Source organism: Epinephelus lanceolatus, chromosome 24 (assembly GCF_041903045.1).
Source record: "Epinephelus lanceolatus isolate andai-2023 chromosome 24, ASM4190304v1, whole genome shotgun sequence".
In the NCBI taxonomy this organism is placed as follows: domain Eukaryota; kingdom Metazoa; phylum Chordata; class Actinopteri; order Perciformes; family Serranidae; genus Epinephelus; species Epinephelus lanceolatus.
The window spans coordinates 9,300,290-9,327,661 of record NC_135757.1 but is presented as its reverse complement, the minus strand read 5'-3'; the positions used below and the strand labels follow the sequence as shown (position 1 = coordinate 9,327,661).

The window sequence follows — 27,372 nt, the reverse complement described above, 5'->3', positions numbered from 1 at the left end:
TGTCAACATTGAAGTACCGTCTACTGTCATGGCTACACCTTTTGTTGTCCACCACAAGCTCATTAGTTTTCCTGATACTGACCTTCAGGTGCTCGACGTTGCACCACATGACAAAGCATGTGACAAAGAGTCTTCTGTACTCCTTTGTGAAAGTAGTGAAGACATAAAATGCACTGAATACCTTTTATTAAACTCCTTTAAAGGCTTCAACACATATATTATAGGTCTGGAAAGACATGGATGTGAACTGCAGCTTGACTGGTACAGCCACGAGGCGGTAATTTCAGTTTTCATTTGTATGACTGGAAACAGCCTTTGAGACCTGAGGACAGTCTGAAATCTAATGCAGACCTACAGCAGCTTCTGATTTTCTCAGGTTGACTGTAGATGAGTGCCATCACTGCCATTTAAACAGATATTGGAGGCAGCTTATACACAGTTTATTGCCAGTTGACTCAATTTATGTATGAGATGGTGACACATGAGCCAAATATAAACACAGTAATGTTGTAGGTGAAGGCAGGGGCAGACAGAGAACAATGATTGAATGCAGCAATTGATGTAGTTTAGTTCCACATTTTGAAGGATAGCCTATAGTGTTATACACATTTACACATTAGAAGAACGCCTGCTTGCTGCCTGTCTTTATAAATTATCTGTGATTTCATTCCGCACATTTAGGAAGTCAAATGTTGAAGATGTGCAGCCTCATATGGGTTGTGTGTTCTTGTGAAACACAAAAAGGAGTGTGTCAGTGCTGCATGAAGGAAAAGAATGTCTTGATTGTATTGTGGACAAAGGACATGAACAGACAGATCGATACCAGCACTGAAAGTGGTCTTGGGCCTGGTTGCCACATACTGTTTACATGATTACAAATCGCCTCTGCTTGGCTTGGTGATGATGCAGATTGGCCTAGAAATTATTCAAACCCTTTTCTCTTTCCTTCTCTTTCAGTGGAAGGCTGCATGGATTGGTCAGTGGACTACCTGAAGTATAAGGTGCTTCTGGGAGAACCTGTACGGATTAAGTGCGCTTTATTCTATGGATATATCCGGGCCAACTACACCCACGCGCAGAGCGCAGGACTTAGCCTTATGTGGTACAAAAGTGCAGGACACGGTGACTTCGAAGAACCCATCAGTTTTGACGGCACAAGGATGAGCAAGGAGGAGGATGCCATATGGTTTCGACCAGCGGAGCTGGACGATGTGGGGTACTATTCCTGCGTACTGAGGTGAGTTCATTTAGTTCTTGTACACTAGCACTACCTAGAGACGTACATTATACTGCTCCCTTTATTTCTATCAAATGTTAATTGCTGTTTTTATTGTTTTTGCTTTGAACTGGAGCAAGCATTCATGAGGAAATCTTTGCACCATTCTGGACTTGTTTTGCCAGCAGTGTGTCAGTAAAATAGTGGGGGTAAATAACATTTTCTGGAACCCTGTGGGCGAGAGCAAAGCTATTTTAAAGTCCTCCCCTGGTGATTTCTAATGAAGTCTCTCATCTCTGGCCAAAAGAGCACTGGTCCTTGGTCCACAGAGCATCATCTAACAGTATGTGGCCCCTTTGCTTCATTTTATATGCTAAATTATTTCTTTATTCTCCTCTGGGGGACAGTAAGCCATTAGGTGCAATTGGTAAATCCATAACTCTTTGGCCCTCACAAGTCCTTCTTTCTGAAAACGTGAAAGAGCAAGGAGAGAGATGAAAGAGAATGGACAGTAATTCAGCACCAGAAGACGGAGGAAAGGGAAAAGGCAGCTGAGATAAAAAGAAAAAAGAGCAGGGGACTTGTACTATCTTCCTCTTCCACTCGCCTGATGGTGGAGGTAGACAATTGTTTGATTTATGAGTTCTATAATGTGGTGCAATTCCTGGCTTCCCAGCTTATATTGGCAGAAGTTTTCATTAACGTGGAGGCCAGTCAGAAAGAAAAGGCCTCTGTTTTGGAGCCCATAAAAAAATTCACAGGATGAGGGGAACTTTGAAACACATCTCCCTGAAAGAGAGGAGCGCAATCTTTGTAGAAGTCAGAAAAATCCACAGAAACGTTTGTATTTCAACCTTAAAACAAGCGATTTAGGACATTTGTTTCACTGGCAAAAAACAGGAGAATAATGTACTCTTGAACGGTTGCACTCAGCACAGGTTTCCTTGTGTTTCACAAGCTCAATTGTAAGAGGTTTTGGCCATTACTATTCATCACCATTAGCACTCTCCCCCTTGCTGTGGCGGCCGCCGTGAATAGAAACGGGCAGCACCAATCCAACAATTCTCTATTCAGCGACATTGGCAGCATTTTCTGGAGGTAGACAATCAGTCAGCTCAGAGTTATTGTGTAATCACGCAGAAAGTAGAGCCATGAGATTTGATTTGGAAGAGTAGTGTTGCTTTGTCGCCAGTCTCTGCCATTCAGAACCAAATTAAGGGGCAACACTTATTTGCCCATCACGGAGAGAAATAACAATAGTTCTGAATGCTGAGCACTTTTCCATCGCAGCACTTTTCCATCTCTGCAGGCATTTTTTTGGACTATTGTTGCCTGTCGTCATTTTCAGCAGGTTTTAAGTCAGGACAGGGATGCTCACTTTTAAATGCTTTACTTTATAAATATTTGCCACTCAAATGGAATATAAACAACTCTGACCTTTATTTCTAACGCAGCCTTGTTGCTCCAATCAGCTCCTCTGATGTTCAGTGTTAATCACAGCATCCAGTGCAGCTGGGGGTGTTTCAGACCTTCACAGTATTACAGGAAGCAGACACATGATACTCTGATTAGCTCCAGCACAGTAAGACCATGTTATGATGTGAAGATTATGAACTGTGATTCTATGTAGACCACTGGTTCCCAACCTGGGGGTCCTGACCCCCAGTAGGGGTCGCCAAAGTTTCACAGGAGGTCAGGAGGGTTTACTGAATTTAACAAGTGTAAGGAAACTTTTTGAAAACATAAACAGTAGGCCTATATTTCAGCATTTTGTTCATTTCTGTGAGAAAATAAACAGTAGGCCTAAAAGAATCCCAGATAAAATTCCTGCAAATATCAGCCTTATATCAAACGTATGTCTGATGCAGTATTCACAGGATATATTCCGCACAGAATTAATTATAGTTGCTCATTTTACACAAACTTCCTGCAGTTTGGCTTTTGAGTAAATTGTACAGCCAATTACTTGTTATGTGCTTTTATTGTTATGGATTGAATATATTGATATTAAATTAGGTTAATAGATTATCCATACAATCCCTCAAAGAAAAAGACTGGGAACCACTGACCAATGATACATTTTTAAAAACTACCATATTTACTGTCACTGATCATCAGTGAGTGAGGAAAGAGTGCACGTTTTTGACATATTATCTTTGTTAAGCTGATAGTGCCAGTGTGTTAGCAAGCTATTGCCTGTTCATCCAGCAGACATGGAGTCACATTAGCGTTTTTCTGGAGTCATGTTTCAGACCACCTGACGAATTAAAGTCCAATATTCATTCTCCTTTGAGCTCTGTTTTGGTCTCCACCAACTCCCAGGGAAAATATCTGTCTTGTAAGTTTGCTATGGTCTTCACTATGTAGGTCTGCATGTCCATGCACCTTTTTTTATATGCACATTTTCAATTTGTGCATACATTTTTACACTTGGGGGAGGAGGAAAAGTTGCTGTATCGACTGAGTACAATGGAAATGGATTTAGCAAATAACTGTTGACATGCAGGTATCATGTAGCGTCATCGCATAGGCCACTGAAAGCTCTCTTCACTGTCTCCGGATGGTTTTTAACACGCTGTGCACACGCAGTTGTTACAAGAACTCTTTCAAGAGCTAGAGATGCACGAATCCAGCTCCAATTCAGTTTCGATCAGGATCCCGATGCGGTGGCTTTGAGTATCAGCTGATACCCGATACCGATCCGATACCATGGTTGACCTAAAAAGCTATATACCTTTACATGTAGAACAGAAAACACTAGAGGCATCAGGCATTAATGACTACACAGTTCTTTCCTAAGATAAAATGAAACAGATTAATGCAATGATGAACTATTTATTTTTAACAAAAATAAACAATTGTGCAACAGCAGTTGAAATAGTGTGAAATACCTCCACACAGCAGATTCTCTCCTTCGCTCCATGACGTATGACATAGCTCACGTCGCAATAGATTTAAAGGGAAAGGATCACCTCAGGTATAGGTTGCATTGTTCGATACCCGATCCATCTCTTTTGATGATATCGGGGCCGATATTCGATCAAGATATCGGATCGTTGCATCCCTATCAAGAGCACAAATATATCAGTTGTTCAGAACTATATTTCTATTATCCATTATTATCCTTCATTTGATGTGTTACTGGCTCTCTTTTTTACATCGTCTTATAGCGACCTCTTCTTCAGTAGCACCTGACTAGAGAATTGGTACCAACCCAGACCCAACATCTCACATTTCCAGCTTGACAAGTCTCCTTTTGAAGCATGAAACCAGAAGTGAACATTTTAGATTGGATTTCCTGACTGTTAAATCAAGCTCTATTAATTAAACTCCACAAATACAATAAATAAACGGGGAAATACACATTAATTAGTCACAAGGTGTTTACTGTCAGTTCTGCAACAGCTGAGTTGAAGAAATAAGCCGAATAATGTGCACATGCTTTATTATATAGTAATAACTTATTAACCTTGTAGGTAAAGGGTATTTTCTCCGGATTGGCTCATTAGTCAGGTCTGTACAGCGACATACGGTGGCTTTTCACAGAGGGAAGGGCCTGCTTGAAAGGCTTGGGAGGATTAGGTTATTGGATACTGTGTGTATGTGTGTGTGTCGCATGTTTAGTTCAATGCAGCATTCTGAAGCGCATAGCAATGCATCAGAATTGACCACGTGGGACCATCAAATTAGAATGATTTATAGTCTTGTATTAGCATTTACTGTGAGTTCTGGAGCCACAATTATAAGGCCAAGGCTCAGTCCAGATGACTGACAGAGCATTCGTTTAAGGAGAACAGAGTTTTGATTGCTTTCTCGCATTGCATATCAACTAAAACTGCACGCATATATGGTCTTAAAGTGCCTCCAAATCACTTGTATATCACATTCAAAGGAAGAGGTTAAAGTACCTTTGCAGGAGTAACAGCTGAAGGCTCGGTACTAAAGACGAAGCATTTAACCTTAAATGGCTACAGAATGACGTTTGCAGCCACATTTGCTTTTGTCACATTGTCCTCATTCTTGACTCGAGCGTTGACAACGTGTTAAAAATTGCAGGAATGGATTCATCCAATTTTACAACCACATAGCAGAGCATCGAGCTGTTATGTAGACGTGACTCATTTCAATTCCCAGTCGCCGCAGCCAAATCAGAGGATTGCTCTTCTCTTTTGTCTTAGCAGCGTGGGTCCTATAGATGATCAGCGCTTGCATATGTTAACATATCACATTTGGATTAGGCTCTTGGCAGTGTTTTTTACTTGAGGATCCTCACCCCTTTTGAAACATGAAGGGACCTGGGGAATTAGAGTGCTGAGCGGTGAAACGAATGAATCACAGCACAACAATAAATCATCTCTCACTGGATACATTTCATACTTGAGCATGTTAGAACAATTCAATCCTGGTTACTATGGGCTCCCATGATGTTATTGTCTTAAAGCTAGTATTGATAGAGACTGGGGTGTCCAAGAATGTTACGCATGAATGTCTTCAGACACGATCTAGAAATGTTGTCTTCTTTGTATTTTGTGTTTGTATTTAGTGTGGTGCGTTATTCTCGTTTAATCAACCTTGAGTGGAATAATATCATAGTGATAGGAACATTTGGGTTTTAAATCATCTATAAAAATTCTATAAACAAGGGTGTCATGTAAGGGCTCAGATGAAAAAGCGTCATTGAATTGCCTTCAACATATACAGCAAATGTAATCGGGGGATCAGTGTGAGGTCGCAGATTGTAACAGATTTGCACAACAACACAGACAAACAGGCCGAGCTTAGGCTACTACCAAGAGTGTAGGTTTTGTTTCAGCATTGGAGGGCATACATATGAAGCAGGGGTGAATTTTTAGGCACCAATTTATGGTAAAAATATCTGTTTATGTCAAGAAAAACGCAAAATTCAGGCAGCAGGTGACAAATCAGTATATATACATATATATATATATATATATATATATATATATATATATATATATATATATATATATATATATGTGCTATAATACTATCAGACATTCTGTGTCTCCTGTAGATCAACTTTTCTCATTAAATGTCATCACTGCTGAGTCATGAGCGTAGATTCAGAGCATGTGCTTCATACATGACATGATACATTAGTTATATATCATTATTACATGCTTTATTTCTTGATTTTGAAAAAGTTTTTTACAAGCTAATATCTGTTGTGTTTCCCCACACCACCACTTCTCCTTCTCTTCATTATTTTAATTGTCTGATGTCTCGTGCACGAGCAGGCATTAACAAGAAATGCACCTCTTTTTGTGTTTATGACAAGTTGACATAATGATTATTATTGTCATGACAAAGACATCTTCTGGTAATGTCATCCTAGTTAATGTCAAGTTGTCATAATAAGGACATCCCAAACAAATTTAATGTCAAGTTGTCATGACAAAGACAACTTCTGGTAATGTCATCCTAGTTAATGTCAAGTTGTCATAATAAGGACATCCCAAACAAATCTAATGTCAAGTTGTCATGACAAAGACAACTTCTGGTAATGTCATCCTAGTTAATGTCAAGTTGTCATAATAAGGACATCCCAAACAAATCTAATGTCAAGTTGTCATGACAAAGACAACTTCTGGTAATGTCATCCTAGTTAATGTCAAGTTGTCATAATAAGGACATCCCAAACAAATCTAATGTCAACTTGTCGTGACAAAGACAACTTCTGGTAATGTCATCCTAGTTAATGTCAAGTTGTCATAATAAGGACATCCCAAACAAATTTAATGTCAGCTTGTCATGACAAAGACAACTTCTGGTAATGTCACTTTAATTAATGTCAACTTGTCATGACAAAGACATCTTCTGGTAAGGTCATCCTGGTTAATGTCAAGTTGTCATAATCAAGACAACCCAAACAATGTCAACTTGTCATGACAAAAACCGAATGACACTTAATGACAGCAGTCATAAACGTTTATAACAAGTCCATGACAGTGTCATGTCATAGTTATGACAGTGTCATATCACCCTTATGTAGATACCTTCAAGTAAAGTGTTTCTGGATTTTTTTTTTTTTTGTTAGGTTGTAATACATTCACCAGGCAATGGACATTTGTTTCTTCTATACTTATGTTGCATTGTATGTTTTCCTTTGGTGCAAATGAACCTCTCTCCAAGCGTTCTCATTTGTTATTTAACATTTCTCGGTGCAAGCTTCTTTCCAGAAGATTTTTTAACAAATATTGCTTTCAAAAAGTGTTGTGGACGTGTGCCCAACGTCCCAAGTAAAAATGACACTTTTGCCTAAAATTACAGTCACATTAGTGGTTTGTAGCTTCAGGCAGCTTGTTAAACTCTTTCTCGTTACTGTACATACAAAGCCAACTGTAATGTTTGTTATTGATTATGTTTCTGTGTCATGAAAGTGGCAGGGGATGTGTTGAACAGGGATATTATCGAACGCGACTACATTAAAAATGCATGTAGGTGGGAAATGCAATTTAAAAAAAAAAAAAAAAAAAAAAAAGAAAAGAAAAAGTAACTTTATCCCTTTGAGGACTTGAAACATATCTGGTTTGTTTGGTGAATTTATCTAACATAATTTTTCATATAATAGCACTATAATAATTTAAAATATTCCTATATTTTTCATCAGAACTGTATTTATGTCAACATGTATTATAGTTTATGATTCTCATATTGCATCAGTAATATAGGGACTGTCAGTCCGAGTGTGCTATCCACAGGCTCTCTAGATACCGGGAAAGAGATTTGTCTGCCAGCTGTCTGTCACAGGTGTTATTGCACTAGGTAAAGCTTAACGGTGTCGGCAGAATATTCATAACACACCCACATCAGAATGGCTGCAGCCAGTGTACACACACTGCAGCACTGTTACTGTTCACCTCTGCCAGTTTACCACCCTAGAGGCCAATGTGTTATTGTCGAGCAAAATCCAGTTGTAACTATTTAACTGTTTGTTTTACGCATTTATATGAATATAATTTCAACTATATCACCCAGATCTTGAGGTTGAAACACAGCCTGTATGAGGATCTGTGTTGTTCTACCCGAGCCATTATCACTGCCAGCCCGGTGAAGTAAGAGAGAAGCACGGTTTGCGAGCAGCTTGGAAACCATGTGGCATAATATAGATGATGACAGAGACACATCTGCACTGGGGAAAACACACAAACATCTTAATAAGTTGCGCAGTTTGCAAAGTTTCGAGTCTTAAAAGCAGCTGGGGAAGATGTGCTAACAGGGTGCAGATAAACACAATTATTTCCAATTCAAATCATCGAGTTTCAAGTGCTTTCTTAATCAAGAGGCATGTTCTTAATAGTGTTTGAGTCATCTCCCTCCTGTTTGTTCCTTGTTTCAGGACTTGTGAACACTGTGAAGTGGAGCTATCTCGCAGCTCGACAATTTGTTTGAAACATTAGACTAAATTGCTTGTAAGGTGGATGTTTTTTGCGACGTACAATGCAGCTCCTCTTTTATTACATCGCTAATTTATTTCATTGTCTATGGTGAACGCTCACACAAACAATTCACACATATACTATCTCTTTTCCTTTGTTTTATGTGTTACATTATGTCCTGTGACTTTACAGTGCTGCTGCTACCCCTCTTAAAGGGACAGGTCATCCCAAAATAAAAAAAATATGTACTGTTGTTTTTGGGGTGAGCTGTCCCTTTAACATATACCCACAGCATAATGTCCGCGTGCATCACATCTCTGTGTATTTTCTTACCTGCACTTAAGGGTGTCAGAGGGCACTGTCATATGCTATGACACACAAACACACACGACACACACAAACATGACATGTCAGTTCTCTGCTCCCCCGAGACGAGCTGCCACTGACAGGAACTTAATGTGCCTCCAATCTGTATGTAAAAGCAGGCCAAGCTGACACACACATGCACATGCTCAACAGCCTGAGCATGTATGCCTGTCTCACACACACACACATACACACACAGATCTACATGCATAATAGACATATGATGAAGGACTGCTCACGCCACATACAGTTTAAGAGTGGAAGGGAGCAGATGAGCAGTGCTGTGTGTCAAATCGAGGGTTTTCAGATGTTATGCCCAGAGGAGGTCTGTCGTATGCAGAACGAAAACATCTGCAGTGGCAGAGTGTGTCACTTACTGTCGAGTGACAGAAAACACACACACACAAATAGGCCATCCGGGCACTTGGAGGATACCACAGACTCCCCAGCACTGCTGCATGTGTCTCTGTAAGCCTATTAGCATTACAAAGTTGCTAATTCCTGCTATTTTATACCTCGCTGACAGCAGAGACAGCCGAGTAAAAGCTGGTATGGCTAACACCATGACAGGAAAAACATGGAGTGGATGTTTGGAAATGGCTCAGCAGTGATCCTACAGCGTGTGACTTGGATTGCAGTCCACAATAGTGGAATGAGTGTATTTGATAAATATGATTCGGGTTAGATAAAGTCACTCAGGTTTGTGTTTCAGTTTGTAAGACTCATTCTGTTTCCAACTGGAATCAGGACAGCAGGAAAGTAGAAAATGGTGAATAAGTGGTAAAATGTTGCTTATGCTATTAAGTGAGCAGGTATTATTTTATAATCTGGTTCACCCAGGTTTTAGCGCAGAGCCCCAACTCACCTGAGTTCAGTCGCCACCAGCTCTCTGCAGAGTTTGAATTCAGTGCTACCTGGTCTCTCCACCCACCCTCTCATCCATTGCTTTGCCCTACATGTGCAAATGCACCATAAATTAGCAGGACGAACCGATTTGATGGATGTCTGTTTCTGCTTTGATACAATCATACATAAGATTTCACGCTCTAGTGGGATTTCTGATTGCCAAGCAACATCACTCTAATCACCTTTTCCTGCATGTTCAAAAGGTGTCGTGTGTGAGGTTTCCAGTCTTTACAGCAGCTTAGTTTGTGGAATCTTTAACCGTTCACTCGTGGACTCTTAACTTCTGTGTGGAAAAGAGTTTAGTGTCCTGTTGTCTCCAGAAACTTCCGGCTCTATTCAGGTCATGTGCAATGCACGATGGTCGTCGATGTTTCTTTAGTGACAGTTTTCCCCTTATCCTTTGCTTATTTCCCCCTGCTGGATGTTACAGTGTCAAGAAGTCTGTAAAAATCTTTGGAAGTAGTTCTGCTATTTTCCATCTTAATGAACAAAGTCGTCTGTGATATGATCAGGCACATGCACAGATAGACCTCATCATATCCTCATATCAAGTGCCCTGCGGAGCAGCGTCACGTCTCGCTGATGCCTTCATGGACAGCCGGGTAATGACAGTGCTTGCCCTCAGCCTCAGCATTGTTTGTCACTGTTCATTATCTCAATAAAGCTAGTCTAACTTATGCAATAAATTTAACGACAAGTAAGCTAGCGTGGCGTAAAATCACGCCGTCTCCCTCCAACTCTCAGGCTTATTCTGGTTCACCAACAGCCAGGTGCGAGCAGAGACAGATGCCAAATCGCTTTCCCACTTCCACATGTCTTTATAAGCAAAAACTTAACTTAAAATTATATTAACATCTCCAGCACCGTGGCTCTGATAATTCATTTAAACAAATCTGACATGTGGTTTGGCGCAAAGAGCAGAGAGGATGGCAGGAGCGCGGAGCTGCATGCTTCTGTTCTCTGGGATTCTTCGAGAATATTTGAAGCTTATTTGGAAGTGAATTATAAGAATTAGTCTGTGATTATTTTAAAAAAAGAGGAGAGGAAGAAAATGTGGAGAGTAGGAGAACAAGTTTAGGCAAGCAAAGGAAGAACAAAATGAGGAGGAGAGGATGTTTAATGTGTTTAATGTTTCTTAAACAGCTTTTAAATGAACAAACATTCCCTTTCATGCACAAACTCTAGTAGAAATAATCACCAAACCAAGCATGCATCACACACATTGGTCAAACAAATGCCCTCGCGCGCGCGCGCACACACACACACACACACACACACACACACACACACACACACACACACACAGTGTATTGATTGCCTTTGAAAGTGCAGGGATTACAGTGTCAGATTAAGGACAGATGTAGCAACGCAGAGAGGATCCCGGCTCTCGGCAGGTAGCTAATGTTTCACCTTTAACCCCGTTCACTGGTGCTGGCAGGCTGCCACTGTCCCAGGCTTATTAATGGGTTTCCTGCATGTCCTGCGATGTCTGGGCTGTCACCAGCAAAGGACAACGGGAGGGGTTGATAGCAAAGGAGTGGGTGTGCATCTGTGTGTTTGTGCGTCCATTTTCTTATTTAAGCCTGCCGTGAGCGCACCGCACCTGGCACCTGCACACATACACACACACCGGGAGCTCTTACATAGAATACACACACATTAAAAACCATCTCCTACCCGTGCCCCGACCGCAGCCATGTTGACTGTGTTAGTATTCGTGGGCAGGAGTGGCTGGTGATCTCTCAGGGAAGTGACAGTCAGAATGGGCCGTCTGGAACACTCTGTCATTCAGCCCGAGTCAGGGCCTGTCCAATTGATCCAGCCCAGCTGTCAAAGCCAATGAGAGACGCTAGACTAAGGAGCAGCAGGGATGGTTTGTGCTGCCAGGGGTTATGGATGATGTATAACGTAAGGATGGTGTTTGTGTTATAAGCTACCTGGCAGGAGACAATCAGTTAGCTGTGGCTCTGTGAAATAGCTTTGCCGAGGAGGACTATAACAATGACGCCCTGATAGATGTTTATTAATGCCTTTAAATACTGTGCTGTGCGGAGGCACATATGGATGAGGGTTTGAAGTCATAATGAAACCCCCATCACCTGGAATTTGGCATTCCACATCTTGAATTTACTCTCTTTGGATGATCTGAAAGATAACATTTATTGAACAAGATTGTATATGAGGTTCGGGGTGGCACAAAGTCGTCGACTATTCGGCAACTTGATCTATGGAGTCTGATTTGACAGCCAATCTTGGAGTCGAACCATCGCAGTTGTGTCTGAAATTGTGGTTATGAGACAAAGGACCATTGACTTCGGGCCAATAATTAATGCTATATTTATATATATAGACGAATTCGGAGAGCGATTTGTGTCATCAATTCATTATGACGTCATTGTGAACTGACTCTCTACAATGACAGCATCATGAATAGCTGGATTGATGATGTTAGACAGCGGCCTCCGGTAACTGACGAAGGTATCTTAAATGAGTACCGATATTAATATAGAAATTAATCATTTGTTTGAGCGATAAGCAGGAAAGGTTAGAGTAATAGGGAGATAATAGACTGTATCATTTAACACTGTGTAATGTAACGTTAGCATATGTTACGTGTGCTGACGTTAGCAAGCTAGCAGCGTGACATTTAATCATTATGGACAGGCTACGTGACCATCACATCATATTGAAGGCGATCAATATTGATCGCCTTCAATATGATGTGACGGTCGTCTAAAAGGCGGTGTAAAATTTGCCCGACCCATCCGGAGCTCAGGTAATTTTGACCCTCAATCAGAGACCTGTAACGTTAATTGCCATTTTTCTGGTCATTGGAGGCCAGGCGATCAGTAAAATATTCTTGAATACCTAAAACAAAACACAAACACGTGTTGTTGTTGTTTTTAGTCACGTAGCCTGTCACACATGTCACCACAGCAATGGCGCCGCCGCAAGATGGCGGCATGCATCTTTTAAATCTCTTCTTAAAACCCATTTTTATAGACTTGCCTTTATGTGATGTCGTCTTTTTATCTTTTTATTTATTCTTTTTGTTTACTCTTTTTTATTTATTTTATTCTATTCCTTTTAATTGTTTATTCTTTTTATGCTATTGTCATTATGCAATGTTGTCTTTTTATCCTTCTATTCATTTGTTTTTAGTATTTAGAAATAATAGTTTTATTGCCTTTATTGTTCTTATCTCTTTTAACATTCTGTCATATCATTCTGTCTGTTTTGCTTAAGTTTACCTCAATTTGAGCTTAATTTTGTCCTACTTTTGCTTGCCCTCACTGTTTTGACTCTCTTGCTATAGATATTCCTGCTTTTGCTTTGTTTGTCAAAGCACTTTGTAAACTTTTGTTTTTAAAGGTGCTATATAAATAAAGTTATTATTATTATTATTACACAAATCGCTCGCCGAATCCGTCTATATAAAGCCTATTTTGCTATAAATTTATTAATCAGAGCTCTCTCATCAACATCTGCGGGGGACAGCATGTGGAAACGGCTGCTTGCAGCTGGCATCTCTATCTCTGTCTCTCTCTAAGAGAAAGTCGAAAGTTCTATTTACAACCACGGAAAGCGAACAGGAACCAAACCAAGAGATGGTCTGTCTGTCTGTCTGTCTGTCTGTCATTCTGTCTATTGATCTCCTCCGCACCCTTTCAGTACTGTGGACCCACACACACACCTACACACACCCCTGACACACAACAAACAGCACTGGATGGAACACATCCTGTCAAAAAACAAGCCGAGTCTTGTGCCAAGGCAAGAAGACATTGTGTAACTGGGTGTTTCGGCTCTTTTGTCTGGTGTGTAAAAATTGGACACTAATGTCACAAATGATAAAAGGGATCTATGTGCCAAAAAAAACAAGATTCAACTAAATTCTTAGTTGGGGATACCCTTAATATGCAGTGAGCTTTGTTTGTTTGTTTGCCAACATTCTCCCTTTGCAACAGTTTTACTAAAAAATGGGAAGTTACTGAGGCACGAAGCCGTTGAAATGGCATTTCCTTGAGACTTTAGCTGCTTGGTGCCAGATGAAAAATCAGGGGATCACCAAAGTCATTAGGATAAATTGCATAAGAGCCATGAATGTCTGCACCAAATTTCGTTCTGATCCATCAAGTATATGTGGAGATATTTTAATGGATAATTCAACATATTAGTTAGACATTAAAGGGGAATTCAAGGAATCAACACAGATCAGTGAAATATAAGAATCTGCTTTCTGGGGATTGAATAAAACTCCATGGAAATCCATCCAATATTTGTCGAGAGATTCAGTCTGGACCAAAGTGGTTAACCAACTATCCCTAGAGCCTGACTGCTAACGTGGAATAATATCATCATGATGTGTTCTGTGTGTCTGGCAGCAGCGGTTTGATTGGAGAAGAAATGTACAGATAACATGATGCCCATGATGGCTGATAATCCAAGAAAGCAGCGCAACACAGATACACCACAGCAATGACTGATGGGAGTAAAGAGCATCCTCCACAAACGACTTTAAGAGCTTATGAGTTTGGTGCCAGATCTCCAGCAGCAGTTATTCACAGTGCCCAGGTGGGGTTTTCCTTAATTGTGTGATATGGATTTGCGAAGCTGCTTCATTCACCAGCCAGGGGTTATTGATGATGGTCCCCTATATTCACTATTCTTTACACCTGTATAGAGAGAGCGCTCTGTCGACACAGTGTTTGGACAGCCTTTTAGTTGGCTCTATGTGGGTTAGTAGAGGCGGTTTTCCAACAGCCATTGTCTGATGATGTATGGGCTGCTGTTTGGGCTCAGTCCACCTTTCACACTGTGCTTTATTCAGCCTTGTGATGTGGTGCTGTGAACTTAGCCAGATATTCACTGTGGACGTCTGATGTTACAATGGCAGTGTCAAAGAAGAGTGTGCACATGGAGCCATTTTGGAGCTTGGTGCTGGATAATACTGTTATGTATTTTTATTTATTTTTTTTTTTTTTACAACTTTTAAATCAATAGTTTACTTTTTTGTTGATCCCTATTCAAAGTCTGTCATTACAGCAAACATTGTGGTGTTAGAAATATTATAGCAAAGGGTCAGAAGCTTGAAAACAGAGTGCAGAGGAATAGTTTCTATTTATGCATCATAATATAACAGCTTTTATTTGCCCTGATGCATCCAACCTCATTCATTCCATCCTCCAATCCTGTGACAGTGTATTTATCCGCCAAGGTCTTGCGGGCTACCTGTATTTTCTTCTTACTTTTCTGTGTACAGGACGTTCCTGGCCACAATGCGCAAGTGTGGTCGGGACTTAGAAAGGTAGCAATCAGATGTCAGACCGTAAGCAGCACACATCCAAGAGGCAGCTGCAGACACAGAGCAGAAAAAAACACAAATATAGCCACGTGAAACGCCAAGGGGACAAAACGAGAGTGAATCTGGATCGTGCAGTGCTTAAATTGGACATTTCAGCTTTTAAATTAACCTCTATCTGCACTCCTTAGCATGCTGTGGAGGAGCGATTCAGTCCCCTGGCACTGACCAGCATTTAACATAATATGGAAACCCAGATGCACTTATTGGCTTGTACTGTCAATGTGAGGAAGACACAGCATTGATTTATTCAAAGCAGTCGATCAACATTAGTATTTCTGAGCAACTTTTATTAGAAACCTTATTAAATTCTGGATTTATTTTCATGCAGGAAAACTCTTAGTAGTCAGTCATGTGTTTGGATACACACAGTATTTTAAATAATCTTAGTTAAAACCAAAATCTGAAGAACAAGTTAATGTTCTTGTCTATATCCCAATCACAAATATGATTTATTTTACATATTAACTGCTGCTATAGGCTGCCATGCCTGTGTGCTTTCGATAGCCGTGGCTGGAAGCATTATGTTTTTGGTACGTTTCCATACTTCCATCCCTCCAATTCTTGCAAACGCAAACGCCTTGAGGGAATTTCTTCAGCTGTGGCACAGACATTCACTTGGACTCAACAATGAACTGATTAGATTTTGGTGATCAAAGGTCAAGGTCACTGTGACCTTGCATCCGTTTCATTCTCATGAACAGGATATCTCAGGGATTTTTTTTAAAATTTCACACTAATGTTCACTTGGAGCCAACAATGAACTGAATAGTGGTCAAAGGTCAAGGTCACTGTGACCTTACAAAACATGTTGTTTTGCCATAACTCAAGGGTTTATATGCCGAGGTCAGCTTCACTGTGACATCACAATGTTCAAAAACACTTCACTGGCCAGTATTCATTGATTGTATACATTGTCTGTGCTGCCGGGGGAAGATGTGTGTGTGAAGCATCCATGTATTTAAAGACACGGATGCTAAGAGTTGGTGCAACTTGACTGGTGCTCAGAGGCATACAACCGACAGTAACTCTAGTTTAACAGCAAAACTAAAAAGGTGCACATGCTTGAGTACCACAACAAATACCTTTTATTCCATATGTCTCATTTGGGTTTTCACTGACTATGTAGAAGGATGTATGATATTTTCATGGGCCTAATCACAAGTATTTCGGTATGCCGAATGGAGGATTTTGCAGCTAAAGTAGCCAAAATTTCTGATGTCTAACCAGCCATACATATGCTCCTTTTGATGTACATTGGGTACTCTTTGTAGATATTGGAATATAAATTTAATTCACCATGTGCCTGCATTACAGTCTCAGCCAATTTCACTGCATGCCCTTCACGCTCCTCCTGATTGGACATTTGTCCCATGCTCGATTCCATTTGATTAAGCCGAGCCCAAATGGCTCCTGGCTACAGGGAGCAAAGGGAGAGAAGGTCGGCCGTGGAGGTTTTATTCTGGGAGACCTCTCGACTCAAATCAGTTGTCACAATCTGCATGACTCCCCAGGACAATTGAGCAGAAGGTCATGTGTTCTATTTATTTATTTCCAGGATTATCCGTTAATCTTAGACACACATGCAATATACTGACGGTTTTTATTCATTTCAGGTCAATATTTTTAACATACTGTAGAGTGCAAAATAAAAGCCAGGTTAAATTTTTCCTCATCCCAACTGAGGGATTTTATCCAGTCACATGCTCAGCGTTGTCTCCCCACATCGCCAGCCTCTTGGCTCTCCTGGTCCACACTGAGCCGAGCAAGCCATCAAACAAGATGCCAAACCATCGCTATCTGATAGCAGGGACACTGACCTTCTCTTCCTCATATCTGATGGTGGTTTTTATCTGCCAGACAAATGTCAGAAATACCATTCCCCAAGCACAATCACTTTGGCACCACAGCCAACTTTTCCTCTGCGCCTCCCTGCCTCCACTCCCTTCCCCCTGGACTGTGAGCGGCGGAGCTACAAGCGAGACATTTGCAGTACCGCAGCTATCAGTCAAACCTCGGTATAGGAGAGAACTCACAGCATGCCTGAATCCTAAGGGTGAGAGTATGATAGGAATAGGATGTGGGACAGAAACTTTAGTAGAATTTCATATAACAGAAAGAGCTCATTTAAATTAAACTGATACTGTATATTGTAAAGCATTTGACAAGGTATTATCACTATTGAACTGGCTTTTTTGAGGAAAAGCAGATGTATTAATTTGTCAGGTCATGTGTAGCTGCACAAGAATTAGTGATAAACTTATTTCTTGTTTTATCTCCTTAAAAGAATACTCCGACGATTTGGGAGTTATGCCCTTTCTCTGTCATTTTCATATTGAGACAACATGATCGATATCTTTTTTGTGTCTGTACGTCCAGTGGCTGGGTCTTAGCGGTTAGCATTGCGCTTATAGGGGGTCAGTACGTCCTGCACTGTGATCTGCGGAGGGATACACCAGTGAGCAGGCACAGGCACAGACGTAGCCTGTAATATCCGGACTATAGTAGCTGCAATGGACGACTTTGAATTCGATTTTGAAGAGTTTCTGATGCTTTGCTGTATAATGCACATTTACAGTGCCTTTTCATCTAGCCTGTAGGTTTGCCTTGAATGTTTTTGCAAGTTGCAAAAATACATTTTCGAGGTATGATCGTCCGTGTCGTCTCTTTGTTTGCTTTTACCGAGTGACCTAGCGTACCTGCCCCAGAGCCAGCTGCAGCTGTTGCTCAATGGTGTATCCCTCCGCGCAGGACGTAAACACACTATACTTCCATGTGTCAAACTTCTTCTAAAACGACTAAAAATGACTCGTTTTTTTAATTAATGTTTAAACATGCTTGTTTTGAAGGCACATGCAGAAATACCAGCTTCAGGGTTTCTGTAACGTTTATTTGTTCACTTTTACCGAGTAGGGTACTGACCCCCTACAAGCGCAATGCCAACCGCTGAGACCCAGCCACTGGACGTACAGACATAAAAAAGATCATCGATCATGTTGTCTCAATATGAAAATGATAGAGAAAGGACATAACTCCCAAATTGTCGGAGTATTCCTTTAAACTTATTTCAGTATGTAGTGCATCTTTTTAGTAGTTTTTGCGACTGTGCAGACTGTAGGCATAGCAAGCACGCCACATGGGCATGCTCCAGTCTCTTTCTCCAAAGTACAGTCCAGTCCAAAACACTGCTGTCAAGACAGCTGCAGATGCCTCACCACGGAGAAGTTAGTTTTAAGTTGAACATTCAACAAACATTCACTCCAGTCCCAGCAGTATCTTCTTAGGTTCACTTCCAAACGTTGGCAGTAGGAGGAAAGAATGCTCACCTTCCAGCCCTCACGTTTACTGTCATGGGCTGAAGCAGATTCTCACTTGTACTCTGAATAGAACCATATGAGTGCAGCTGTCCGTTGACGTTCAAAAGTATGTCCGAGCCTTAAAGAGTGACAAAGTCCATGTAGAGAGTAAGCACCCAGGAACATTGCCAGGCTTTAAAGCCCATCTGGCATAGTGGCCAAACTATGGAATTACACTTTCCAGGTCCATCATGTGATGCCATTGGGCCTAAAAAGTCTTGTACCCATTGATGTCCACTGTGAAAGAGATGTCTGTAGATCAGTGGATATGTGTTTTTGAGCATAGCAAACCCCATTTGATTGATTCAGTTCGATAACATGTCGAAAGTCTAGAGGAGCCCCACGATAAAAACCATCCCAACTCAATTAGGCAGCGAGCTAAATTGGAAGTTAGCTTGCTCAGCTTGCAGAAGTCCCTGTTGTGTTTGCTCTGTGGGCCCCACAATTTGGAAGATCAGGGTAATTTCATACCAGAAAGGTTGGAACTTTCTCTTTACTTGAGCACCTTTCCTAGAAATAAATGGGGCCCCACCTTCAGTGCTGTATCCAGTTTTCTTGATACACCCATTGGTTGGAGGTGGTCGGGGTGGTGGCCAGTTCACCATTATCAACTTAAAAGGTGACGATATGACATTGTTGTATTCAGGACTTGTTTCTGCTGCCCCAAAGTGGCCCAAAAAAATCAGCAACAGAACAACGTAGACCAATGTGGAACAGCTGTGATTGATATACATTTTTTCAACAATATGGCCCACAGTGCAACAGCCCATTCCAGCATCAGCACTGCTAGTAAGAGACGGTGTGTATTTGATATGCATAGCAGTATGGCTGCTCATACATTACACCCAGAGGGCCTGGGGACCAATGAATAAGGTCATGACGGAGTTAGGAGAGAATACAATGGAGACAAATTGTTTATGCTTGTTATGAAATCAGGTTGGTAGCATAACGATGAGTGGAGGATGTCGTGGAATGGAAAATGAGCTCCCTGAAGGCATCAACTAGGAATTGACTGAGTAATGTGTTTGCGCACAAGAAGTGCTACTGTCAGTTTGACACACACAACTCAAGGGGAGGCTTGGAGGAATGCTCAGGCTTCTCGGAAAATACGTTCTTCGGGTAATGTAGGATTTTGGGATGAGATGCCAATTGCCATTGCTTTGTGTATATTCTGAACAGTAGATTAAAGAGAGGACATTGTGAGATCCTTCAAAGGGTTCCAGAAAGTCTTCATTGTTCTTGACTGTAAATCATTTCAGTTACAATACAGAATAATACAATCATTTATTTGTGTGCCTCTCTACATTAGCGCCAGCTGTAATTTGTTTCTCTCGTGTATTACCATTACATTAAGTCACACAGCTAAGCATCCATTTTTCTGAAAATTAAAACCCGCAGATCTTTTTCTCACCATCTGGCTGAAAACATATTGTGCTTGCTGCAATGAAAACTATTTGATACTCTGCTTCCCAAATTGTGACTTAATGTCTTAATCCAAAAAAGGATGTAAGGATGTAAGTGACACATGTCCTTGCTCAATTTGTACAGTGTGAACCAAGTTTTACTATCAGTTATTTATTTTTCTAAACTGATGTTACCTTCCATTATTCTCATCAAACACAATGTTTTGTTTCCCCTGTGTCTCACAAAAGTCTTTGAATATCCTGGAAAACAGTTGGAGGTGATGTTAAAGGAACTTTCGGATGCTTCAAAGATTGCCGGGTGTTTTTTTCTCAGGAAAACAGATGCGTAGCCCTGTGACTTGAATGTAATGGTAAAACAAAAGCACAAGCTACATCTGTACTACAGTGTTAAAAACAAAATAAGGGAATAAAACCACGTTGCTATGTCGAGGTCTATAGGGTCCAATAGATGTCCACTTCTGACATGAAACATTTTAGAACTGTGGGTTTTGCTGTAGCGTGGTAAATAGGACCCAATCACAGGACACTGACACAGAGGATGGTGAGATTAACAAGTCTACTGCAAAGTTACTTTAGAAGAATACTGGTTGGAGACGGATGATGACTGGTGGTAGTCAAGGAAAATAAAGCTTGGGGCATGAGCATAGCAACCACAGTAGTTGAAACAACAATCTGCCCACGAGTGAGAGAAGAGCCAGGGTTGATTGATAGTTGACTTTACACTGTAAATAAAGTTGTACTGAAGGAGACTGAGACACTATTTCTTTGTATTTATAAGGATTACATATTGGACAATGCAGAGATACGACTTGTCTATCTTTATTTTGTGTTTGTACGTTTGCGCTTGTATGTGTGGATACAAGTTTGCAGACAGGTACAAGTATGTGTTTTTCCCAGCGTGGCAGAACTAAATTATCCACAGAGGTGTATGTTCCTCCCTGAGAAATTGTGTACTACAAGACAAGAGAGAAAAGGGCGGCAGGGTGGGTTGAAGCAGGGACAGAGACAAACCACAAGCAGAGAGAGAGAGAGAGAGAGAGAGAGAGAGAGAGAGAGAGGTGGATGGATTATAATTGAGGCAGGACTTGGTTGTTTCAGCATGGCAGACAAGTGCCACACTCTTAGACAGAGGCTAAGTAGGAGCAAGTTGGCCCGCAGTCAGATTTTGGGAGCCGGGGTGCTTAATCATCCCGGGCTCAGTGCTAGAGTTGACAGGTGAGTTATGAGCGGGCGCTACAGGTAGGAGCCCCAGTCTTCCCACTGCTCACTATGACCTTCGCTCTGGCCATAAATAATGCAAGGACCATAAAATACTGATTTAGGATAACTGGGCCGTCCTTATCTCGGTCTAGGTTAATCTTGGCTTGGTGTGGACAGGGAAGGTAGCACTTAGTAGTCGTAAGACTACTGGGTGCTGACGTACGGCACATATGCTATATATGAAATGAAGGTTATGATATTGTAACCCTAGTTCTATTAACAAAGGTTACAATTATAACCCTAGTTCTATTAGCACAGACAGAGCCCTCCGCTGGACTTTCTGGGTAATACTATCGTCCAATCAAGAGCATGCATTGGCCCACTAAAAAAAGCATAAACGTAGCCATCTAGTTAGGATGTGTGTACCTGCATATGTGCGGACCCCACATTGTATAAAGCAGCACACACCTCTGTCTGCTTGGTGGAGCCCAATGAATGAATGCCCTGTTGTGACATAATATTGACCCAGCTTCACTGATCATGACCAGCTTACGGTTACTTGCCACAGCCCGCATACTTCCTCATAACTTAGGCCACCACTACAGATAAGTAGGGAGCCCCAGTAAACCCAGGGTGTATGCAACCAGACTAGATGTAGCCATGACTTACCTTGCAGGGGTTTAAAGACAAGCAATAGACCCCTTGCAAACTGCATTTCGCGGGTCATCAAGGAGCACAGGATCATGTAGGTTTATCATGCACATAGGGGAGTCGGGTGCACCGACATCCACCCAACTATTTTCCCTGGTACTGGTAAGGAGTCTAACATAACCAAGGGGTAGGGCATAGACCACAACACTGCTGAACATATGTCCTCAGCACTCAGACCACCCAAGAAGGCCGTCAACACTGCATATGTAGTGTGTGAAGACCACAGAAGGAGGTTCTCCCTGCTTGTCTCTATGCTTGGGAGATGCACCCACAAAGCCATCTGCCAAGGCGTTTTTGGATAGAACCTTACCAGCCATGCCATCCCAGAAGCACACAAACAGCTGTTCACTGTCTCTAATGGGGGTCCTCACACATTCAGATTGGCACATCCTGATTGTGGGGCTATGTTTATGCATATTTCAATGGGCGAATGTGTGCTTGCCGTCCAGTAGAGGGTGGGATTCCAATCTCAGTATCTAGCTCAGTATCAACACAACTTTTCCTACCTCTCAGACTTTTCTTAGTCTTTTGCCAGTTTGAAACAGGGCCTGTTTTGGTCTCAGCTACTGTTTGATGTTGACCAGACCTTTTCCTGCCTGTCGTAAGCCATTGCACCATCCGTTTGCTACATCTGTCTCCAAACTGACGCTGCACATCCAATCATGCCAAGCTGCATTAAACGCAGCGTCGGCGTTCTCTCAGGAAAGATTTCGGTTGTTTTTACGTCTGGCCTTCACATCCTGACGTCGGCTCAGTTGACATTAGGATCCAATCCCAGGTAAACGGTGACGCAAGTGGCAGCAAGATGCATCAGTGATATCCCTCATATGCTTGTTGATGTGATTCTCTTTAGCTTTTGCTACACACTGGTACAAAATCATCCTTCCCTCTAGAGAAACAAGACAAGCTGTAGAAAACATAAGGCATATCTAACAGTTAGATGGATCCGGTCACTTATATGGGGTAAGAAATTAAAGGAAAGAATGGAGAAAAAGATCTGAGAAACATACATTCAAACGCCATTCTCTACCATAATGATCAAGCTCTAAAAAAGGGAATATTTTTTGAGAGAATGGTGTTTTCTATTTGTTTTCCATCTGTACATGTGCTTGACTACACCATGTACCGACAGCAGTGTCAAAGGTTGTATTGAAAATAGGAATCTAAGTGCTGTAAGATTCTGTTTCTACCCAGACCACTTAACTTGCACTCCACTCAATACAATATTCACCCATCGTATACAGAAGTCAGTTCAGCCTCCTTTCTTTCATTGTGACTTAATTTACCTAGCTTTGAAAATTTAGCTTTCAGTTACATGCTGAATTACAAAGCTGTTGTAGACAAACACAAATATATACACATCCAGTTTGCTCCAAGGAGACACAATAATAATTTGGCAGAGGTTAGCAGTATCTCTACTGAGCCTGATGCCCAACATTTTTAAAAAGCTGCAGTGACGGAGGATGTGCCTGGTTGGGTAGAGAAACCATTTAAGCCGATGGTACATTTGGGATGCCACCGTATTTATGACGGGTTTTCTCTTGGTTTTAAGCAATTGCTTGCCTCTTGTAGACATCACATTTAGTTTATATTTTACTTCCCAATGGTTGGTTGGAGACAGTGAGAGTCAAAGCCACTCAGAACTTCATTTTTGTAACCTTTCATCTATTGATCTGATGTGACCAGCTCTGATCGGATCAACTGATCGATCATCTACCCCAGGACTCAGAACTTAAGAGTTCTTCCACAAGGACACACAGGCAAGATAAGGGAAAAGATGAAGTCTTTCTTTCTACCAAACTACACCTGCTAATTGTATTACCGTGCAGAAGGAAGCCTGTATCTCCTCATGGATAAGAGATTAATGCTCATGACAGTGTGAGATGTAAACATTACCACGTGAGGATGGTGGGTGTAGTTTGGTAGAACAACAATAGTACTGTATATACTAAAGTAGTAGTAGAGATCACTTGGCAACTCACACCAAAACACTCTAGACTGATAAGTAACACGACAGGTAAGAAGAAAAATATGTATTTTTGATTTTGGGTGGTTTATTTCACTGCTCTCGAATGACCTTATACCGAGGTAACCTTTCACACTTTGCCCTGAGACAGTTCTCCGAGATCATTATTGTTAGTTGAAAGTAAGGTCTAATGAGTAATCAGCAATTATTTCATCATCCGATCTTGTATTAGAGATGAGTTAGTTTAATTAAGAGATTCATTAAGTGAGTTCATTAATTTCCCCACAGGTGCCATGGATTCTCCGGAGACTTTCAAATCAATTCCGCTGCCTATTATTTAATATCGAAGCGAACAGTTGCTGAGTTAAAGGGCAGGTTCCATCTGGTTTCATCCTCTGGTGAGGTAGACTCATTGAATTGACAGTCAATAGAATAAAATATAAATATAGTGGATGGTTTTGAGTAGGAGAAATCTAACCTTGGAAATGGCTTCATACATAAATCTTTAAATCAACGTGTGAATGTAACCACTGCCTAATCCCACCAGTATCTTGCAGCAAGAAGAGACTGCAGTGTTTTTCCACAGTATACCAATCATAATCCTTCCAGCAGGCTGCTTAACTCCTAACTGACCATTGCACATAATTTCACTGCATTTGTCGCATATTGCAGCTCGAGTCCTCTGTCTGCCCTCCAGCTGTATACAGTAGCTGTCAGCCTGACACTTCTCTGGGTTGATGTATGCAGGATGCTATCTATCATTGCCACGACATTGCATAGCCCCTTCAGTTTGACACATTTGACAGACACAGTCGCCCATTAATGCCATGGTATCATCTGGGTTGTTATCACTGTATCTGCAGTATGCAGAGGGTTCCACGAGCGTTGAAGGCTGAGTGCGTAGCATGCAGTTAAGTCTCTGGAGTGTGTAGCAGTAGGATCATTTTCCTGCTTAGTTCTTTGGATAGGCTTCATGAATATTATACCTGCTGAGTGAATAGTCAAGAGATCACCTGGCTCTTCAGGCTCAAAAGGCACCGTGATGGATGCGAAATGTTGGAAAGACATCGTAGGACAAAGTGTTGGCCCACACCATCGATCACTCATGCGGAGCAGATGACACAATTCCCTCTCTCTCTCTTCCAGCGGGCGAGTTTATCAGCGCTGCCCAGAATATTTAACAGGGAAGAGAGCGCACCCGTGGGATCTCATTTGCACAGGTGTCCATCTGGTAGAAGTTGTCTGGGATAATCTCCACATCATGTCACATTTGCATCCGGGCTTCACGAAAATGGCACACTCACTGTAAGCGGAGCGCACAGCACCGGCCAGTTCGAAGGGCGAGGGATTGTTTGCCGACACTGTAGCTAAGACCAGTGTGTGTTGTACTAATCCACGAGGCAGCTAATGCTGCACAATTATGTAAGGATTTAACATGTTTGTAATTGTTTGTTGGTTCAGCTCAATTTGTGTAACCAGCTTTAGTTGGAAAATTAGCAATGAGATTTTCCTAAACACTGCCAATTTGTTTGGTCTTTTAACCAGGAGGGATTTGCTGCAGTCAGGCTGGAGTACTTGTCAATCGTGACAGTCTTATTAGCCACTTTGAGCAAAGAAAAGGTGCTCTTATTGAATTCATTGATCATCATGGACCTTTGCTTCTATTCCCCTCCTTCAAATAGCACAACTTTCACAATGAATCAATGTGTCCATTGATTCCCGTGTTCTGTTAAGAATTACTCAAGCAGCAGATCCAATCTCAAAATCGCTGTCCCATTAATGACCCAAACAGGATAGCTGTAAATGCTTAGCGGCTGTATCTTTGCCTCTCATGTGGCTGTGAAGCATCGCTCTCCTGGGCACGAGGAGATCTGATCGGGATCCCTACGAGGTTCTGTGTGTACACATGAGAACACTCAGCCCAGATTGGTTTAGTATTTAAAGACAAGCGCTCCCACTTGAGGGGCAACACAAATCACCGAAGGTACACTGCAATGCCAAGCAGTAAAATGAAATGTTTATTCCACCGTGGATGAATACTCACCAGTATCTGTGAGCCCAGGCAAGCATGTAGTCTTCAAACATTACAAGTAATCTCGCATTTTACGCCCTCTCTCCCTTGCGTTATAAATTTTCTTCTTTATGTATATGACCTGAGCAGTTACAGTACATCAGTTGTAGCAAGTAATTTTCTGCTAGCTCGCACTGTATCTGCTTAACACGTGAAAACAAAAGGCTCAATCAATCTTCAAGTGCTGTTGACATTCAAAGCTGTCGCTCCATATTACCACCCGTGTCCCTGCCCCGATACACACACACACACACACACACACACACACACACACACACTGGCAGAGTTCCATTAATAGTTTAGGGAGGTAGGCTCATCATGCATTACTCATATTCATACTTGAATGGATGGGAAAACATTTTAAGAATCTCTAATTGTCCAGATTAAGGGTCATATTGGTGATGATGATTCAACATCCAGCATAAAAGGAGTTTTCACTTTAAAAAAAAAAAAAAAGGCAAATTGTGATTAATTGCGTACCACAGGAAGGTTTCTTTCCCTCTCCCTCTGCTTCATTTAGTGATTCACATGGAATCTAATGAATGAGCCTTGTGGAGATTGTGATAGTGCAGACTCTGAGTTTATGTGAAGCCAGAGATGGACTGCTGGCAGCTTTTGTTTGCTGCATCTGGCAGGACTTCAATATGATACAAACTCATTTCTCTCCCCGCCTGATTCATTAACTTTGTATTTTTGCAGGAACTCCACATACTGCATGAAGGTGTCCATGTCTCTCACAGTGGCGGAGAATGACACAGACCTCTGCTACAACTCCAAAATGAGGTTCTTTGAGAAGGCAGAACTAAGCAAAAGCAAAAACATCACCTGCCCGGGCATTGAGGATTATCTACAGCCTGGAGTGGAGCCTGAGATTGTGTGGTACAAGGTAAAATGCACCCTTTTTATTTGCTGTTTGCACGGATAATCCCCACTGATTTCATTTCCTTTTAAATGCAGAGCTGCAAGATGTCGTCTAAACAAAGGGTTGTGTTCATCACCTGAAACCCATCATGCACATTATTAGAAATCGAGCCTTTCATTTCAGATTTAAAAGCTACTTCACAGGAAGTTCTTTTATTTGTCTGAAGAATAACCTAGTTCAGGTCAGCTATATCCAGATCTAATTAGCTTCAAATACCATCTCCGACATCCATCTCTGACTTTCAAAACTAAAAGACAAAAATAAGTCTATTCAGAATATACATACACATCTTGTTCTCTCTGATTTGAATGTTCTTTTCCGCAAGGTGAGTTATGACGCCCACAGTGTTACTGACCCAGTCAGACCTCCCTTGTCCAGCAGGCCACTTTGACAGAGCTGTTAGGCGAAGCTTGAGGGCCTATTCATCAAACGTTAAAGTGTGCTGGATGAGGTGGCCACAAGGCTTCTCCAG

The 27,372-nt window shown here is 41.5% G+C and overlaps 1 protein-coding gene across 3 annotated transcripts in view; it reads left to right on the top strand.

Annotated features, from left to right (window-relative positions):
• LOC117250019 (interleukin-1 receptor accessory protein-like 1) overlaps window positions 1-27,372 on the top strand; it is a 375,630-nt gene that overhangs the window by 171,657 nt on the left and 176,601 nt on the right. For all 3 annotated transcript variants that reach the window (XM_033615958.2, XM_033615956.2, XM_033615955.2), the window contains exons 3-4: window positions 958-1,237; window positions 26,678-26,864. In XM_033615958.2, coding sequence (XP_033471849.1) covers window positions 958-1,237; window positions 26,678-26,864 — 467 coding nt within the window. The remainder of the gene's footprint in view (window positions 1-957; window positions 1,238-26,677; window positions 26,865-27,372) is intronic.